This window comes from Haliotis rufescens, unplaced genomic scaffold, assembly GCF_023055435.1.
Source record: "Haliotis rufescens isolate VD_foot unplaced genomic scaffold, xgHalRufe1.0.p SCAF_6, whole genome shotgun sequence".
Taxonomy (NCBI): domain Eukaryota; kingdom Metazoa; phylum Mollusca; class Gastropoda; order Lepetellida; family Haliotidae; genus Haliotis; species Haliotis rufescens.
In genome coordinates this window covers 34179259-34195751 of record NW_025964334.1, presented here as the reverse complement: position 1 = coordinate 34195751, position 16493 = coordinate 34179259, and the positions used below count along the sequence as shown (strand labels likewise).

Sequence of the window (16493 nt, the reverse complement as noted above, 5' to 3'; positions counted from 1 at the left end):
GCTACTTAGAAATTTTTATTTTTTATGTTTCCATGGCAACAAGATGGACTTAGGTTCCAAACTCTTCTTTTTTTTTACAATTTCCATGACAAGTTCCACCTCGGTTAAAAAAGGTAAGGGGTTTTGTTTAGATATAATTATGTCATAAATTCTGCAACAGGGGGGGGGGGGGGGGCATATACCCACGTTAGTGGCAAACTCTTGTTATATTACATTTGTATACTGCAGGTATCTGCTCATTCTCAACTCCATGCTGCCTGAGGGAGCTAGAAGGGTTTTACATCCATCTCACATATCCATTCCCTGCTGGGTGAACAGAACGAAATCACTTGCCCAGTGACACCACAAGTTTTGACACTTGTGTTTCAGGCAGGTGTATTGTCTGTCCCAAGGATGAATAACAAGACGGTCACTAGCGGGATACGATATCATCACCTGGCCCTTGCAAGCCTGGTACTTTTGACCACTTGCCCACTCCGCCCCCCCCCCCATCCTGAGCATACGAAAGTGTTTAATATTTTTGTGTTCTGTGGTGTCTCATTGCTACACATCCTTCATACATACTTTGACCACCCAGATTACCTATAAAATGGTCACTTTATATTTTAACATGTACTGGTTTGAAGGGTCTTGGATTGACAATTCCGAGGTTGTCCACAAGTGATGGGAGACTTGACAACAAAATCAAGTTCCTGGTGTACGGGTTGTAGCATCAACAGACTGCACCTTATCTCCAGAATCTGGGCTATGACCTTTACAAGTAAGTTTCACAGGTTCCTCTGCAGTTCGGATGGATGCCTCTGGATGCTCAGGCATCTGTGGTGACGATTATGACTACTCTGCTGTCTGTGTCATCTACGCTGGTCGCATCATCAGGTCCACCTCATGATCAACTTTGTGACGTCATCCTCACCCTACCCAGCCCAAGGCAGGCGGAAGTGAAGGATTTAAGTCTTCCAACAAGTAACTCCTCTCCAGCCCTGGACAATTGATTTTGGCCACTGCAAGCTGAACTCCGGTAGGTGGTGAACTTGCCTCATAAGGTTGGTGGTTTACAGGAACTACTGACTGATTCTTGGAGATGAACTCGGGAAGTGTTTGCAAAATTGGCATAATCTGAGCTTCAGCATGAGTTAGGGAGGAGAAATCTTTGGCATGTAACTCCGATGCTAGGGGACAAGCCATTTCTATAGACACTCGTGAAAGGTGCTTCTAGCAATGAGGACAGCGCAATGGATAGGTTGGGAAGATTCGTAGAGTCTTTATGTCTTGTCAAAATGACTTCACAAGGCAATTCAGTACTGTGTGGGTACCTGTTGAGAGCCTTTTTGTTGGAGTACAGATGCCTTCAATAGTGCCATCCCGAAATTCCTTCTTGTCTTGAATGTAATAGGAAATCGTCGACCATCTGAATGGTTATCTCCATGTCTCTCAATCCTCCTGCTTCTCCCCAGGTTTAGACCGCCTCTGTGGTCTGGTGGTAGAATGTCCGCCCAGAGAGCGGAAGTTCCAGGGGAGTTCGATCCCTGGCTGCGTCATATAAAAACATATGGTTTCTTGTTGTTACCCTGTCTGGCGCTCAGCATTAAGGGGCTAAAACTAGGACTGGTCGGCTCGGAGTCAGTACACTATGTTAAACTGTGTCATGGTATCTGAGTGGGCTAGCACTATAATTCAGCATCAGTACAAGCAGCCTCACACATGTACATGCACGTCGCTATATAAGTGTAATAATCTGTGATGCGATGCTAAATCTGGTTTCACCTCACCTCCCCAGGTTAGTTGGTAGGTCTGATCTGGGTTGATATGCTCTGGGAACTTCAGAGATTTCTCCATGGGAATAGTCTTGGGTACCATGCTGTGTCTGGCCACGTTGAAGCTATAGAGGTAGAAGCGTAGGTGAAGAGGCCCTTCCAACTCATCAACAGTGAGTCTACCTGTAGAGCTGGTGTCTGGTACCGTGCTAATGTGTACTGGGAGCTTGTTGTCGAGACATGTTGCAAAGAGGGTCATGGGGGGTCACAGGTCGATGTTATCCACTTGTTGGTGAATTATGTTGGAATTATCCTTTTTCCCCTGGGAAAGACAATCTGCCAGGATGTTTCAATTCCCCAGAATATAGCGAGCCTCCAATCTGCAGCTGATTGAGTCTCCAAACCAAACAAACAAGTAACCTCATTCAGTTAATTCTTTGATCCCATCCCGCCTTGCCTCTGGAAGTTTGTTTGTTTAACGCCGCACTCAGCAATATTCCAGCTATATGACAGCAGTCAAACCAGACAATCATGAGCATCGATCTAAGCAATTTGGATACAAAGAAATGCATCAAAGAAGTCAGCGAGTCTGACCACCCCATCCCATTAGTCGCATCTTACAGCAACATTAATGATGGTATTCATGATATTTGTGTAATTATCTCGACAAATCTCAAAACAAAATCCTCCCTCACTGTGAGAGTGAGTTGAACAGTCCGTATTCCAGTTATGTCAGTGTGTGGGAGGAAAGCCCCAAGTGATGCTGGTCTTAGACAATTACCACTTTGAAACCCACGTGCATGGATATGATGCTGACAAACCAAGAACCAGGATTCGAACCCACAATCATAGGTTTGGGTCATGCCAAACAGACAACACTGCACCCTGGACTGCAGCGACTTATACGTCTGGGCCACCCATGCCTCCGTTATATGATAAAGACAAGAAGGAAATAGCAATGTGTTGTGTCAGGATAAGTATACTCAATCATGTGACAAAAATCATTAAATTCATGTTATGTTTTGAGGGGACAACCATTCTGGGATGCACAGACACTACTTGCTCCTACTGTTCGCATACTGTCTTCCATGTTATTCTGAGGGGATTATTTTAAATTCTTTTCAGAAACATTATCTTTAAGATAACACAAAATTTGAGTTTGCAGACAAACAAAATGGTGTTTCAATTTAGAAGTCTCAACACATGATTAGAAAGTTTGCCTGAGACCTCTATTGGACTGCTTTTAGATTGTCATGGTAACAGGCATTGAGTGAGTGAGTTGTTTGACGCTGCTTTTAACAGTATTCCAGTTACATCACGACGTGTCAGCTTAATGTGGGAGGAAAGCCCTAAGTGATGCAGGTCTCAGGCGTATGGTGCTGACAAACCTAGAAATGTAATCGGGGCGAACCATAGGTTTCCGGCGTGCCCAAAGGGATGCAACTCTGCACAGCGAATTCCGTTGCCTTAGGGGGCATGGGTGGCCCAGTCGTCTAAGAGGCATCGAATTGGATGATTACAACAGTAGCCAAGACGACAACTACTACAAGAATATCATGACTATTGTTTATTTCATATACACTTATTCCAAGAAATACTGTACACTGGGGCCAGTCTCTAAACAAGGCAAAAGCAGAGTCACAAGCAAAAAAAAAAACAATCTAAGAAAAATAACGCCATACAGGCACTGCATCATACTACATCAGTCTATATACACATCAGATAACAGTACAATATTTGGTCATGGGACTTGACAGCTGTTCACAAGTTCATTGAGAGTCAGTGTGGTTTATGCGCCGCTTTCAACAGTATTTCAGTTATATCACAACATGTCAACTTAACGTGGGATGGACATGATGCAGGTCTTAGAACCCAGTGGTGCTGACAAACCGATGATCATGCAAATTTGGGATTAGAACCCATGATAATCACATCCTGGTACAACCAAGGACGACATGTCCTCCCTAGAGTGAGTGAGTGAATTATCAGTCCCCTCCAACGACCACACCAAAACCCCAGGCAACAAAGCGTCGTGTCATCTCAAACTGGGCTACAACCTTCTCAAATCTTCGTTAAAAAGACCAAGTTGTAGCCTTAGCTCAGTTCTGGGGCCACTAACTGAGACTCCGAGTGTAGTGCTGTGTTAACAACAGACACCAAGGGACCTGGGCCAGACACAGTACTGCAGTAATCTATCAAATCCTTAAGTACTTTCACTGTAGCTTACACAAAACGCTACACATCATAGCTTCAATGTAAATGCTTTGCATTATAGCACACATGTAATCACTACAAATCGGGCCTTACACATAAATGTGACTCATCGTAACTTGCACGTAAATGCTACACATCGTAGCTGATACGTAAATGCTATGCTCAGGTAATTTCGATTTGTGATTCCTTCAAACAATTACCTAGTGGCCCTCATCGTATCTCCTGCTCAATCAACAGGCTTTGACCTTTTTCATGTAACACTAACAGCATGTTTCTAAATAAAATACATACATCTAACTACTCAGCGTACATAACTTAAAACCTCCATTACACAACTGTATCATTACGGAACTATTTCCTGACTATTCAATGACATTAAACACCAGAGCTCTAGTTCTATAGCATCTTCCAACTGACCACAGAATATTCTCTCCAACGAACTTCCGATTGTCTGTTTATGTTTAATCACATAGGGACAGTAATACCAGCAACATCACAAACAAGTAATGTACCCTTACAAAGTAGTCAAAATGAGGGTAAGCTTGAGACCTACAGAGACTCCTACAAGCCGTGACAGTAACCATGGTAACAACAGCTGCAAATTGTCAATAGAAAAATAAGAAATATCATCATCATTCATTTATATATACTATGTTCACGCCACAACAAACTGATTCCTTGTTCTGAATGGGAGTGAGTGTTTTCCTCGAGTAAACAATACTAAATTAGAGACTAACCAGTTTTCTTGTTTTACGAGAATCGACTAATTATTTTTGGCCAAATTCTCAAAGAAATACACTGTCATCTAAAGACAACTATTGACTTAACAAACTTTATAAACAATTAATTAATTTGTTGTGGCCTTAATTAACAACAGATGATCACATGACCTATGTATCATACATACATAGCTGGTATATCTACAATAACAAGTTCGGAAATAGACAGTCAGTAACCACTGACAACCAGTATCTGTAACCATTGACAACCAGTGGCAGCCATCTCAACATTCATACTTTCAAAAGTTTGTCTAACACTGGGGTCTACAAGGAACAAGCCGGACACGTTCAGTAACTATGATAGCCTGCATGGAATTAACAGGTATCACCCTAGAAATATAGATTTTATCCATAAACCAGATTTGTGCTCAAATGGCTAAAATTTTGTCCTCAAGTTACCTCTGACCTTACCATATTTATTTTGAGTGAGTGAGTGAGTGAGCTGGATTTAACGCCGCTTTTAACATTATTCCAGTTATATCACGGCGTGTCAGCTTGATGTGGGAGGAAAGCCCGAAGTGATGCAGGTCTCAGACGTTTACCACTTCAGTGAAACCCACGAGCACAGGTATGGTGCTGACAAACCTAGAAACATGATCGGGGTGAACCGGGATTCGAACCCACAATTATAGGTTTCTGGCGTGTCCAGGGGACGCAGCTCTGCATAGCGAATCGCGGCGCCTTAGACGACAGGGCCACCCGTGACCCCTTCTTTATTTTGAAGACAAAACACGATGTGTGCAGATTTACATGACATGTGGTTATTGTCCATATCTTTAAGTTAAAATCAGGAACAAAATCTAAGGCTATTTTCATGTGACTTTGTGAATGTCATTCAGTTGAAACCATTTAATTCATTATTGTTTAAACATTCTGAAACAAAAGGCATTGATAATCACAATACAAAGATGTATCAGCTCAACTGTCTAAGATACTCAGTTGTATCAGAGAACAGGTTAATAAGGTGAGCTACAATATGATCAGGTGAGCTTCTAACTAGGGAATAGATGCGAGAAGCATCTGAATACCATCAACAGACCTAAACATTCAACAAGGTAACATTCTACCATCCACACGTTATCAGAAATAGAAGTTATTAACCTGTTGCCAACACATCCCTCCAGTGAGCACCATATGAGGAAATAACATGGAGGACTTAGTTTGTTCTTTGGGTTTCAACCAACACACTGTGGTCGTAATTACTACACAAGAGTGAGCTGGTTTTAATACCGCTCTATATAAGTTACTGTTCCAGCTTGATGTGGAAGGAAAGTGATGTAGGTCTTACCACTTCAAACCCCACGAACACAGGTATTGTTCTGACAAAGCTAGAAACAATCAGGTCACACAAGGATTCAAACCCAGCGTCACAGGATTCTGCAAGGCCTAAGGGACGTAACTCTGCACAGCAAATTCTGTTGCCTCAGACAGCTGGGCCACCCATGCTCTTGTACTGAATGAAAATCTTTTGTAACTTCATACACTATAATCAAAACCTTACTCACACAGACTTTCGTAAATGGAGGTAAAAGCTGGTTGCCAAAAATCACCCCTACAATTACTTGCCATTTGAACAAGCTAACAAGAGGCAGGTAAATCTTGCCATGGCGCCTGAAGATTGTCATTTCAATATTTTTTACAAACATAATGAATTCTTAAAAAGACCACGAATATTTTGAAGGCATTGTGATACTTTGTGCACAGAATCATATCTCAAGGTCGTGTATCAATACAAAATGATACAAGTGACATTAAAAATTGATGAAAATTAACTGCAAAATACCATTTAGTGCAAGTATGTACAAGAGGTCTCGAGACACATTTTCAATAAGCAAATGAAATCTACTTAACATGTTTAGGTTGGTCATGTATTCGTTCCCTCTGAGGATTGCATACGCCTCTGAGTAAGTGACAAGTTACCATGTTGTAGCGTGACCTAGCAATTAAACCTTACTGTCGTTACAGCACTAGTATGAGTGAGGGAGTGAGTGAGTATGGTTTTAAGACGCTTTTAGCAATATTCCAGCAAAATCACGGCGGGGGACACCAGAAATGGGCTTCACACATTGTACCCATGTCAGGAATGGAACCCGGGTCTTTGCCGTGCAAGCGAGCGCTTTAACCACTAGGCTACCCGACTGCCCTGCACTTATTTAAGCAGCAGATATTTACGTCCCATGATCACTAGCGTAAGCTTGTTTGATTGTTTGTTTGTTGTTTAATGCCGCCCTCCATCTATATAAAAGATCGAATCTTGACCAGACAATATAGTGATTGACATTATGAGCATCAATCCACTGATTGAGATACGATGACATGTGTCAACCAAGTCAGCGAGCCTGACTACCCGATCCCGTTAGTCTCCTCGTACGACAAGCATAGTCACTTTTACAGCAAGCATGGGTTGCTGAAGTACTAGCGTGAGTTAATAATTAAGATCACAGCACTAAATTGCCTATTTTGGTTGACTAGTTATTACTGCACAAACAAATGAAGTCTATTCTGAAGCTTAGAAATGTACACATTTTCCTTCTGATATTTCTCCACCTGTTCTCACACAACCTTGGTCCACCTGATGTAAGGGAGTTCTACATTGTTCATATCTCAGCATTAACAAGGATACCAGAAATGGCTTCATACATTGTACGAATGTGGGGAATCAAACCTGAGAGCTAACATTGTCACTACTTCATGGATTTGTATACACTACGTTTGTCCGTCACGTGTCAGTACATGTTGCTGCTGTGCAGTGTAGGTAAGATGAGTGAGTGAGTATGGTTTTACGCCGCTTTTAGCAATATTCCAGCAATATCACGGTGGGGGGGACACCAGAAATGGGCTTCACACATTGTACCCACGTCGGGTCTCAAGCCAGAGAAGTGAGCATCACAAATGGACGCACATGGTTTTGAACACACTAGTAGTTGTATCTGGTTGGTTGGTTGATTTGTTGTTTAACGCCACACTCAGCAATATTCCAGCTTTATGACAGCAGTCTGCAAATATTTGAGTCTTGACCAAACAATCCAGTGATTGATATCATGAGCATCGATCCACGCAATTGGGATCGATGACATGCATCAACCGAGTCAGCGAGCCTGACCACCAGATCTCTTTAGTCGCCTCTTACGACTAGCATAGTCGCCTTTTACAGCAAGCATGGGTTGCTGAAGACCTATTCTACCCCGGATATCTTCATGGGTCTTGTTCCAAAGTACGAGTACACAGCGTACACAGTGAGTGAGTTGGGTTTAACGCGGCTTTTAACAGTATTCCAGTTATATCACGGCGTGTCAGCTTAAGGTCTAAGACGTTTACCACTTCGGTGAAACCCACGAGTACGGGTATGGTGCTGACCTAGAAACATAATCGGGGCGAACCGGGATTCGAACCCACAATCATAGGTTTCTGGCGTGCCAAGGGACGCAACTGTGCACAGTGAATTGCAGCGCCTTAGACGACTGGGCCACCCGTGCCCCGTTTCAAACAGACACACCTCACAACTACACCATGCAATGCCTCATGTATTCCCGGGTGATTGGGTAATGTAGTGTATACAAACCAGGAAGTATTACAATAGGGTCAACAGAGAGCAGAGGAATCCACCTACTACCCATCTATACCTCGAACAACTTGAAACGACATCTCTTCAATAACACTGATGAGTGACAATGTAAAAAATACAAATATTTAAGTCTTAAACAAATAAAAGAATTGGTTCCCAGGCAAAATTTCTGAAAATATAGTACGGGCGGGTGGTGTCTTTTTTTCTTTCTTTTTTTTGGTGGGGGGTCTGTTGTGTACAATCAACCTGGGAAAGAGAATCACTAAATTAATGTATTCCTTGATGAGTAAAATACTTGAATACAGTATTTGACTACCATTGGATTTGGAATATTTAAGGTTATTTTTCATTTTTTTTAAATGGAAATAAAAAAAAACCTGCGGCAAACTTTATGATGATGCGGGCGGTGCCTGAGAACCAAGTCTATCATTTTTTTAGCCTAAAATATTCTGTTTTCATTTAATAATTGGTTTCTGTTTTCATACATTTCTTTAAACAGGAGCACAAGGGGAATTACTTTCCAATAAATCCTGCCCTTCTTAGGGCTGATAGCTGTAGTTGTGTTTTTAAGTATCTTTCTTAACATAGAAATCCTATTTATTGTTTTTTCTCAAAAGACTTTGGTATGACTGCTGGCAATGGTCACACCTAAAAAAAGTTTCAGCTTAAAAGAATAGAAAATACACTGTATTCCACATTCTGTCTGTCAAAAAGTGGAAAACTGTAAAAACATACAAACTGAAGACAATTGGCATGCATAATAAGTAGTCCAGCACCATTGTGTCGAAGATGAAGGGACCTACGTAAATACTTTGTGTTATCCAAGGTTCGTCACAACCAAACGATGAATAAACAAGTGAGTGAGTGAGTGAGTGAGCCTGGTTTAACGCCGCTTTTAACAGTATTCCAGTCATATCACGGCGTGTCAGCTTAATGTGGGAGGAAAGCCCGAAGTGATGCAGGTCTAAGAGGTTTACCACTTCGGTAAAACCCACGAGTACGGGTATGGTGCTGACAAACCTAGGTACATAACCGGGGCGAACCGGGATTCGAACCAATAATCATAGGTTTCTGGCGTGCCTAAGGGACGCAACTCTGCACAGCGAATCGCGCCGCCTTAGACGACTGGGCCACCCGTGCCCCCTGAATAAACAAGGAATACTCAGGGACCGTGCTTTTACTTGGAGACAACCATAAGTTCGACAGATCAAAGTTCGACACAACGGTGTTTGACTGTATATCATAATATTAAATCACAAGAACATGTGAATGTGCACCGAAATGATGCAGTTTATATACATAATCTAGCTAATAAATATGATACTTAACTAACAGTCAAGGTGTGACACAGTACACAATATCACATCTCTAAACTAGGAACCCAGACAGAAAGGAAAACATTTTAGAAATAAAAAAACGATTAGATATAAAAACAGTAAAAATGTCAACTCAATTTCATGACTCTAGGACTTATTGGATAAGATTCATTCAAAATCTAGATTTTATAGCAAGCAAACATTGTGGATTTCTCTGTGAAGTGATGCTGATATGAAGTAAACCTATATTAAGAGATGTATAGGTAACACACCTGGGGGTGTCCAAGGAATTTATGTCGTCTTATTTGTGAGTGCGGTCAAAAGTAGCGCCAAGGCACTGGAGCTCACCTGGTGTGTGTTCAATCAGAACGATTCATTAACATGGACAGATAGCATACTTGAGTTGGATTGCCTTCACTGCAACAAGGGATGTCCCGGTTTGAATCTAGTTCCTCGTCTTACTGAAACTTTCCGTATCCGATAACCCATTTTTATATCAAAACATTCGAAACATCCACAGACGGTTAGGCTCTGCTATGCTTGAAGGGGGGCATCATTAATAATGGAATAATTTTTTAATAGTGAATACATAAGATTGTGACAAAAAAATTATAATTGATAGTTTCATAATCGTAACTGCAAACAATTATTAATATTAAACTGGGATAACGAAAACGGGTTTCCACATTTTGAAACCCGTTCCGAAATTCTAATTAACCCATAACTGGTTAATCATGACGAGTAATAACAATGAAATCATTTAACATTATACATAGAAACCACAGGATAAGTGTGACCACAGTATTTCAGTTATATCACAGTACATCAGCTTAATGTTGGAGGCCAACCAGAAGTGATGCAGGTCATAGATGCTTGGTGCTGAAATACAAGGATCATAATCTGATCACAACTGGAATTGAAACCCTTGATCTGAGGATCCTGGCATGGCTAAGGGACACAACTCTGCACAGTGAATTGCGATGCCACAGATGACTGGGCTACCCGTTCCCCCGAAACAAATGTCAACACTGCCAAAAGAAGGCATGACCTTGCAAACATCAAGCAAACATATAAAAATCTGACACCCACTCTTGCCCCAATCATGCTCACAAAATTCACAGCCATATTAAGCATGTTAAGGTTAGAAATATACATATACCCCAGCCTGCAACACCCCTAGCCCCAACAAAACCCTCACTACAGATGCTAACCCCAAATTGATGCAAATATATGTGGTAATTGTCATCTGAAATAAATAGCATTGTACGCTATATTATCGCGGTAGTTAGTTTATAATGGATCGTAATGGCGAATGCTTACTAACCTATTAAATATATCATAGGCAAAATGTTTCTTGTTCTTTTTTTCAACCTTTATGACATCAATTAAGATCGATCGATGCTGATTTTCTTTACCGTGTTTGGTAAACAAAGTACCGGTTCCTCAAGGGTGGGCAATTCTATATTATCGCGGAATCACTATTTTGTGTGTGATATGTGTGGATTATGTGGTTTACATCACTTCCTGTTTTGGATTATGCATAATCAGTATTCATACGACCTAGATTGGGTCAAAGGACATCATCCAAACAAGTGGATTCTTTTCGGACCAATTTCGAATGGAGGTGGGTATAATTCCACTTCAAAAACATTAGTAGCTGTGACATTACGCAACGAGTCCTGTATTCGATCATGCGATGAAATATTGTGCTTAGTTTTGCGTAAGTAAATAGTCGACAGAGAATGAAGAAATGAGATTTACCAATACCGCGATAATATAGAGTCATACTATACTTGTTTACAAAATATTTGTGAAGACTTTTGGCATGTCTGACCAAAGGTTTTGATTATAACATTATATGCGTTATATTTTATAACTCCAACTCCTCAAAATATGTAAACCATTCGATCACAAGCCAAATGTTTTTCATTCATAACTGACCACCTAAAACTTGAATATGTATGTGACAATGACAGGAGCGAGGTCAATGACCAGCCTAAATTGCAGGTAATGTTTTTTTTGACAAAATTTCACTTGATTGTGCTTGTAGAATTTTGTAATGATTCTGCCAACATCATAATGGTCAGCTCCTCTGTGGGATTGGTCCAGCAGCTGGAGGAGTAGAGTTATAGTCACAAAGATGAAAGTTTCAGACAACCAAGCCATGACATAAGCTCACTGGACTTGAGATCAGGTGAGCTAACAGTGGGTACTGGTAACCAAAATGGCTGCATCGAGTTGATAGTCACCTGGCCTGTTCAGTGGTTATTCACACTGTGGTGATATTTCCTATTATTCCCTACTTCAGATGGGGTAAAACCTCCATATTAACCTCCTTGTTAACTTTCAGCAATCAGTTTAGATTCCTGCTTACCTCATAGCACTTAATCACGAAGAATAATGGAATAGAAATATTCAAAACATGATCCTGTTCGAAAATGTCTTCTGTCAAAAATAAATAAACAATTTTCGAAATAAGTCTGGTTTCTTTTGTAACAGTGGTACTAATTCAGTATTTGATATATATATTAAAAATAGTTTGAAAATTGTCAGCTGCTACTTATAGACAATAATAGTTATTGGACGATATCTCGACATGACGTTCTTAAGCCTGAAACACGTTAAACTGTAAGCCACAAACATTCATTAACATTGATGATGAAAACTGAACATAAACCTGCCAACCGCTCATCAAGACCAACAAAGACAACAAGATTAAAAGTTCACTTTTACAAAAACAAAATATTGAATAGTTACCCGCCAACATGGGTTTTGCTAAAACAATAGGTTTCCTTTTCTTAACTCCACTAAAACCATAACAATAACATTTTCTTGATTTGATTAAAAATTCAACTTAAAAATTCATCAAACTCAAAATGATGAGCACTGCTGTTATTACTATTCATAGTCCAACAATGAAATTTAATTCAGCATGTTGAGTTGAAATGTTTTACTGCTAATAAAACATGTAAATGTTACAGAATTGAGAGCTCAAAGAAAAGTATCTTAATCCGTACCTAACTATCCACAATGAAGAACCAAGCACTCAGAATTGCTCAGCTGAGAAACAGCAAGATTTGGAATTACAATCATTTTCCTATTTCATTTCTGTCTAAAAGTTAGTTCAACAACAATCAGTTCAGTAACAATCAGCAATTAAATAGATAAACTTTCTACATTAATCAACCAAGTATTATCTTTTCATAGCACTTTCATTAGTTATAGTCAATATTAAATAAATATTCACAATGTCATTCTCCTTATAACAGTAGTCACCAGTAATAAAACATCCAAAATCAAATCTTGTTTCTCGTAACTCATTACCCGAACATTCCTTCACATCCTTTTTAAATGTATTCTCAACAATTGGTTTTCTTGTTATTCGGATTATTTTATCAATTGCATTTTTATTTCAGCTTTTCTTTCAATTAAAAAAAATATCAAAAATAAAAAGGAAGTCAAATGAACCATGGTATCTTAGCATAGTGACCAAGACAATAAATAGACAATGAATTGATCTGATCAAACAAAAAGTTTATGGGTGACATCATGAAGATTTCAAATTCAAATTCAAACAAAAACAAATTTTAAACTTCAATGTCATGGTGAAATGTCAGGTTATTTTCAAGATGATTTGAGGTATGACCTTTACTTGACCCCATCACGCATGAATATGATTAACTTGAATATGGTCGTGTTGCACCTGTCCATCTCCAAAGGTGGTTATTGTGGGGACAAAGGCTACTGATCTGAAAAGCTACATAGTCCTATTATAATAATAACTTTTGGTTATTAACAAATTAAAAGTTACTTTTGATTCTGAGTTTGCTTAAATGCCGTTTTAAGCAGTATTTCAGTGGTGGGAGGAAATCACCAAAGGGAGGCAACTCCGCACAGCTAATTCCGGCATTGTAGAAGACTGGAACCCAGTGCCTCCAAACAAGTGATAAGAAACAAGAAATGTAACCTAAGGTCTCGTCAGAGGCTGTTTTCTCAAGATTATTGTCACATGGCCATATCCCATGATGCCTTGTGTTTCTTGTATTCTTATGTCAAGATTACCATAATGAACATCAAAATTTACACATAACCATTCCAAATGGTACATTGTTTTCGGGTCGCCTACTAGCCGCCTACAAACTACTCAGTACCCAGGACTATACACATTCACATAGGAGAACATCGAGAAATGGTCACAAGTAATCATAGCACACAACTGGACAGTCTGTATCGGATCACTCGTTCATCACATTATATTCAACAATGTATTCCGGGTACGCCTGGTTACTGTCAAAAATCACAAAGATCTTGGGGTCCCATATATTGTCCACACATGAATCGTAGCACTTCCCGTATGGTTCTGCTGAGTAGAAAGGTGGAGGTCGTCTATGACCTGTATTCCCGCCTGTGTATTTCCCAACAAGCACCTTGGCGAGGAACATTTTTCTCGTCTGTGACGATGTAATGTCTGTCATTGGTACAACCCTGACCTTGGCATCTTTCGTGGATTTCTGGGAGTTGTTCTGTCTCGGTTGGGAGGGCTCAGAACCCTGCCGCAGGAAGTTGGCTTGTGGGGGGAACGTTGTATTGTTATTGCTAGTGTTGAACGCAGAACATCGGCCGACGTTGGTCAGAGGAAACCCCCGAGCGATGCCTGCCGAGGAAGATGGAAGGTTGGACTCCACCTGGAGGTTCTGGTTCGAGTTTATTACAGGATTAGAACTGTTGGTTGGCATTGGCCCTGAGTAGATGTTTGATATTACTGTGAGATTGCTCCGAGATGAGGACTGAGGCGGGGGAGGGGGCGGCGCGGTGCTTGGAGGGGTGAGCTGTCCGTGGATGCCGGAGATTAGTGACGACCCCAGAGGCATGTGGGCGGGAGGGGGGAGGAGGTGGTGAGGTAACAACTGGTTCACTTGCATCTGGTTGAATGGTCCGATGAGAACGCTCCCTGGGGGCTGGCGGAACACCGACGACGAGCTAGACGTTCGACTGGAGGATGTAAGTGCACTTAAGGTGCGAATGGCCATCATCCGGGATCGGATGCCACTGACCTTCTCCGTGTACTGGTGAGAGTAGGAAGCAGCCTTCGCAAAGTAGGAACCTGTAACAGCAGACAAACATCACACGTTAACATTGTACCCATCATACCATAATTAATTAATCATCAGGCTTTCATCCCCTCCCGTCTCCATTTGCCTCACCACCAAACACCTACCTCACCACCAAACACCTGCCTCACCACCAAACACGCAACCTGACAACCAAACACCCCATCTCACCTCCAAACACCCCGTCTCACCTCCAAACACCCCGTCTCACCTCCAAACACCCCACCTGACAACCAAACACCTGCCTCACCTCCAAACACCCCACCTTACAACCAAACACCCCATCTCACCACCAAACACCCCACCTGACAACCAAACACCCCGTCTCACCTCCAAACACCCCACCTGACAACCAAACACCCCGTCTCACCTCCAAACACCCCACCTGACAACCAAACACCCCGTCTCACCTCCAAACACCCCACCTGACAACCAAACACCCCGTCTCACCTCCAAACACCCCACCTGACAACCAAACACCTGCCTCACCTCCAAACACCACACTTGACAACCAAACACCCCGTCTCACCTCCAAACACCCCACCTGACAACCAAACACCCCGTCTCACCTCCAAACACACCACTTGACAACCAAACACCTGCCTCACCTCCAAACACCCCACCTGACAACCAAACACCTCACCTGACAACCAAACACCCAGTCTCACCTCCAAACACCCCACCTGACAACCAAACACCTGCCTCACCTCCAAACACCCCACCTGACTACAAAACACCCCACCTCAATTCAAAACACCCCCTCATCCCCAAACAACCGCCTCACCACCAAACACCCTACGTCCCTAACCAACCTCTCTGCATCCCTACCAAACAACCTTCATCCCTACCAAACATCCTGCGTCCCTACCAAACATCCCGCATCCCTACCAAACACCCTGCATCCCTACCAAATACTCTGCGTCACTAGAAAACACATCACATCGCCAGCAAACATCCCACGTTACTGCGAAACACTCCAACTCACATCAGTGAATTATCCCCAAGAACCTAGAAAATAGTTGTATGTGTTGTGTTCATACATTACTCGATGCAATACACCTCATACATTGTCCTACCAAACTGTCATGTGAAGCACATCAATTGACATGTAAGGTACACAGATCCCTTGAATAGTTTGTTTAAAAATAATACGAAAAATATAATTCCAACAATTTAATTCAGCTCTATCAGACCGAAGTCACAAACGGACCCTGAACCATTTGTTAGCTCATATTCTGGCAGGGTTTCACTTAGCCTATGAAAACTTGAAGTCATCATGACTACTTATTAAGACTGAGCTTGTCATGCACCAAAGGTGTTGAGAACGTCAAGATGACTGCTTTATCAAGAAACTTGAATTTATACCTATTTTCTAAATATAATTGATTTTCAGGATACAAATATGACAATTAAAACTATTATTCATTGACTTGAATTGTAACTCCCCTGAAACACCCTGTTGTCCACCCGTATTTAAAGAACAATTACTTATTTCCAGCTTCTCCCTCTTTGGGGAAACCAACAAGGTGTGATGACAGACCATGAACTGTACTGGGTAAACCCACAACAATCCTGACCTGACCAAGGGACACAACTCTGCATATAGAGATATAGCGCCACAGTCCCAAACTCATTCAGATCAATCTTTCACTCGGACATGACACCTCTCCGCGGGAGGACACTGGAGGTTGTGTCAGGTGAACTTTTTAATCGGAAAATCAGTGTCAAGGATTTAAAATTCTTGGTATGAAGGA

The 16493-nt window shown here is 41.4% G+C and overlaps 1 protein-coding gene across 1 annotated transcript in view; it reads right to left on the bottom strand.

Annotated features, from left to right (window-relative positions):
- Window positions 1-9334: 9334 nt before the first annotated feature.
- LOC124116026 overlaps window positions 9335-16493 on the bottom strand; it is a 44670-nt gene continuing 37511 nt past the window's right edge. The window contains exon 7 of the mRNA XM_046477226.2: window positions 9335-14732. Coding sequence (XP_046333182.1) covers window positions 13864-14732 — 869 coding nt within the window. The 3' untranslated portion in view covers window positions 9335-13863. The remainder of the gene's footprint in view (window positions 14733-16493) is intronic.